Raw genomic sequence first — 3,910 nt, forward strand, 5'->3', positions numbered from 1 at the left:
ATTCGTTGAGCAGGCGCATACACACACACTAAGGCACTAAGTACACCGCACACAATCAAACAACGGAGAAACGAGAACGCAACCCCGTATTTTCTAAAGAAAAACACGAGCGTCGTGCGATACACCAATGCTATGCAGTTCATCGAAGTCTCTAGCGAGACAGAGAAGGAGAGCAGCAGAGCAGCAAATGAACAGGGGGGTATTCCGGTTCTACCCCCCCTCTAGGATTCCAAATGTGAGACCCCCCTCGAGCGATTTGGAAAATTTTACACTAGATATAATCGATTTTCAAAAGTGTGGACCTTTTTTTTAGTCCCCACTTTTTTGGGAGACTGGTTTTACACTAGATAGAATCGTTTTTCAAAAGTGAGGACCTTATTTTTTTAGGTCTTCATTTTTTTTGACACCCATTTATAAATTTGCAGACCCCCATTTATAAATTCACTCATCGGAAAGATATCGAAGAAAACACACGCAAATCGTGTTAGGCCAAGAAATTTTTCTGAATAATTTAAGCAAAAAATCGAATACGCCGATCCAAATAAGAAATTTAATGAAAAGAGATAAAATTCGAGCGATAAACATTTAATTGTGCAGAAAATAAATTACAAAAGAAAATTTCACGGAGGGAATGGAATAACAGAGCAGTTAACTCAGAGCAAAGCGACTCATAAAACAGAAGAAAATAAGCAAAATTAAATTCACGAAATAATCCGGCATTTTGACAAAAATAAGAAAAAGCGAAAAAATTAGCGCGAAACAAATAGTGAGCAGTAATTTACAAAAGAGATACATTTGAAAGAGACAGATCTTTAGCGTAGGAAGCGCAAAAACTAAACGGAATTTTTCCAGGAAAATTTATTGAGCATTGTGCGTGTGAGAAATGAGATTAAGCAACTAAACATAAGAAAAATATCTAGAAAATAAAAATCAAGTGCGCTAAGAGCAGAAAACCTAGTGAAAAAACATGAAAGTCAAAGCATTTTCGCAGAAATAAAATTCTCAGGGCATTTTTTAATATCATCGTCGAAGAGCCGCCATCTTGGAAGCAATAAATTGTGCGCATATAAAATATTTTTACACAGTCTGGAACATTCAGAGCGAAAGAGCAACGGACAACGGTTGATTAGTGCAGAACATTCGAGAAAAACGAAAGTCAACACGGGCGTGAACAAAAAATTATTACAAACGCGAAACGACAAAGGGCCTCATTCAGTGCGAAATTTTCAAGAAAGCAGCGAGGAAGCAAAGAGCCAATATACACAGTTATTCACAGCTAACAAATCGAGCATTGTTGAGCAGACCATAAAAAGTGAAACGCGTCATTAATTGTGCAGCACAAGCAAATCAAAAACGAGAAAGAAAAATGGACCAGCGGAAAAAAACGTTGCGATGTGTTAATCGTCAAGATTTTCAAAGCCGAAGAATTCACGAAATCGGGCGCATTTCAAACAGCATCATTGTTCGAACAACAGCCGCTGGCACAAGCGCAAAATGCCGTATGGCCACAACAGGTGCAGCCACAAGTGCCACCACAGGCAATCAACCCAAGCATGGTGTGCCACAATTGCGGTGAGGATCGTTGTCCGGATTTCCTCCAAATGACCATTCGACAGCGCCGACTTCGCATTCGCGAGCTCCAGCTATGCATCAATTGTTTCTCCGCCGGCCACCGAGGAGGTTCACCACATTGTCGTGCAGGGCCATGCAAACGTTGCGCGGCCGACGAGCGCCACAATAGTCTCGTCTGCTTCGAACAACTGGACTGAGAGCCAACAAATCTACGTCATTCATCATTTTATTTACTGGGCGACTAACGCCATGAAAATCAAAGAAAGGTTAAACAGAACACAGAAAAAAGATAGTTAAAGCGCCATTTGAAACTGATATTTCCTTTTATTGCGAGCAGAGGCGAAGTGCCGTTAGAATCTAAGATTACCTTTATGAAAATTATTGTGAGCAGTGCTTTAAGAGCAACTCAATGTTCAACATAAGATGCCGGATCCAAGGTTAAGTTATAGAGCGAGTCAAACAACATTGTATTAGACATTAGTGTGCAGTTACCACCAAATATTGTTGTGGTGCAATTCGTTACCTTTTTGCTACCAAACTGAATTTAATATGAAAAAACAAAACAAATCAATTGCCTTTTGTGTAGATTTTATTCACACGTTTGATCACAATTCTGTTTTTGGGTTTTGAGTTAGGGCTTAAGGCCTGGTGTCGCATACAACCGAAACTGAAACTGAAACTGAAACTTAAACTGATTTTCAGTTTTGTTGTACATTTATTCAGTTGCAGTTTCAGTGGTGGATTGCAACATAGAACTGAAACTTAAACTGAAACTGATTGTTATTTTTTCATTTGTCAAACTACATATTTATATCAGTGTCATTGCATCGTGTTTTTTTTAACTACATATGGATTATTCTCAAGCAATTGCAGCATATAATGCTGCCAAGTATTGTTTTGATCACGATTTCATCTGTGTTGCTTTGTTGTTAAATAAAAATAAGAGAAAAAGTCCTCACAAATTATATAAACAACGACTAGAAGAAGGTGCACACAACATTTTGATTGACCGCCACCTCATGGACGATGATACCAAATTCAAGGAATATTTCCGATTGACTCCATTTCTTTTTGGCCAAATACTCGATGATATAAAAAATGACATCGAAAGTATCACAACAACTTGGATTCCCAATCCAATATCACCACGGCTCAAATTGTGCATCACATTACGTTACCTGGCAACCGGAGAATCTTTTCAATCGTTGGCATTCCAATTCAGAGCCCATCGTACGACAATTGGTCGTGTTGTTGGCCAATGTCTTTCGTCGATTATAACTCGTTTCATGATCAAAGCGATGCCAACTCCAACAGCCATATCATTTCAACAAACAATCGCTGATTTCTATTCAAAATGGAACTATCCGAACGTGTGTGGCGCGATCGATGGGAAACACGTGCGCATAAGATGTCCGTCAAATGCCGGGTCTGCTTTTTTTAACTACAAGGATTTCCACTCAATTGTTTTGTTGGCAATTGTCGATGCTCACTATAAATTCATTGCTCTTGATGTCGGTTCGTACGGAAGAGAAGGCGATGCAGGTATATATACGATGCAATTCGAATGAATTTAAATTTTTGTTAAATTCAATTGTGATTTCACAGGCATTTTTCTGAAGAGTGATATGGGAAAGTTAATAAACAGTGGTAATTTCAATATTCCACCACCTGCTGCTCTGCCATCAACGAATATCGTATTGCCAAACGTTATTCTTGGAGACGAAGCATTTGCCTTGACCAATTCGATGATGAAGCCGTATCCAAGAGTCCAATCGCTTCATGATGGAAGAAAGGCGATCTACAACTATCGACACAGTCGGGCAAGAAGAACAACGGAAAATTGCTTTGGTATAATGTCGGCGTATTTCCGAATTTTCTTCACGCCGATTCATACCACCCCGGAGAAGATTGACAAAATTATTCTCGCTTCATGTGTTCTACACAATATGATGCGTGATGAAAAAATTCCAAGTCCAGCGGAACCCGCATTTGGCAACACCGACAATATCCCATTTCCAGCGGCAAATCTTATCGGATTGGCAAACGCAATTGGAAGACCAACAAGTGAAGGAACGTCCATTCGAGAACAATTCAAAGAATATTTCAATGGAGTTGGCGCAGTGCAATGGCAACAGAATATGATTCGTTAGAAAATGTTTTATTGTATTTAAAAAGTAAAAATAAAAAAGAAAAGACAATTCAATTTCAATTTTCTTCATCCATTTGATGATCGCTTTGATTCGATTGACTTGCTTGTGTCAATGCCAATCCATCAGGTGCTTGTTGTTGGACCACTTCTGGTTGCACATAAATGTATTCCACAGGTGGTTGCTGGGCC

General features: G+C 39.2%; 1 protein-coding gene across 1 annotated transcript; it reads left to right on the top strand.

Annotated features, from left to right (window-relative positions):
• Positions 1–1,409: 1,409 nt before the first annotated feature.
• On the top strand, positions 1,410–3,722 carry LOC129572215 (putative nuclease HARBI1; the record flags this gene model as incomplete). Its single annotated transcript, XM_055452163.1, has 3 exons — positions 1,410–1,572; positions 2,869–3,120; positions 3,178–3,722. Coding segments are annotated over 3 exons (960 nt in total), but the record flags the coding sequence as incomplete, so codon positions are not given.
• Between the last annotated feature and the right edge of the window lie 188 nt (positions 3,723–3,910).

Source organism: Sitodiplosis mosellana, unplaced genomic scaffold, assembly GCF_009176505.1.
Source record: "Sitodiplosis mosellana isolate CC-2019 unplaced genomic scaffold, AAFC_SMos_1.0 Smas_scaffold_4454, whole genome shotgun sequence".
NCBI classification, from domain to species: Eukaryota; Metazoa; Arthropoda; class Insecta; order Diptera; family Cecidomyiidae; genus Sitodiplosis; species Sitodiplosis mosellana.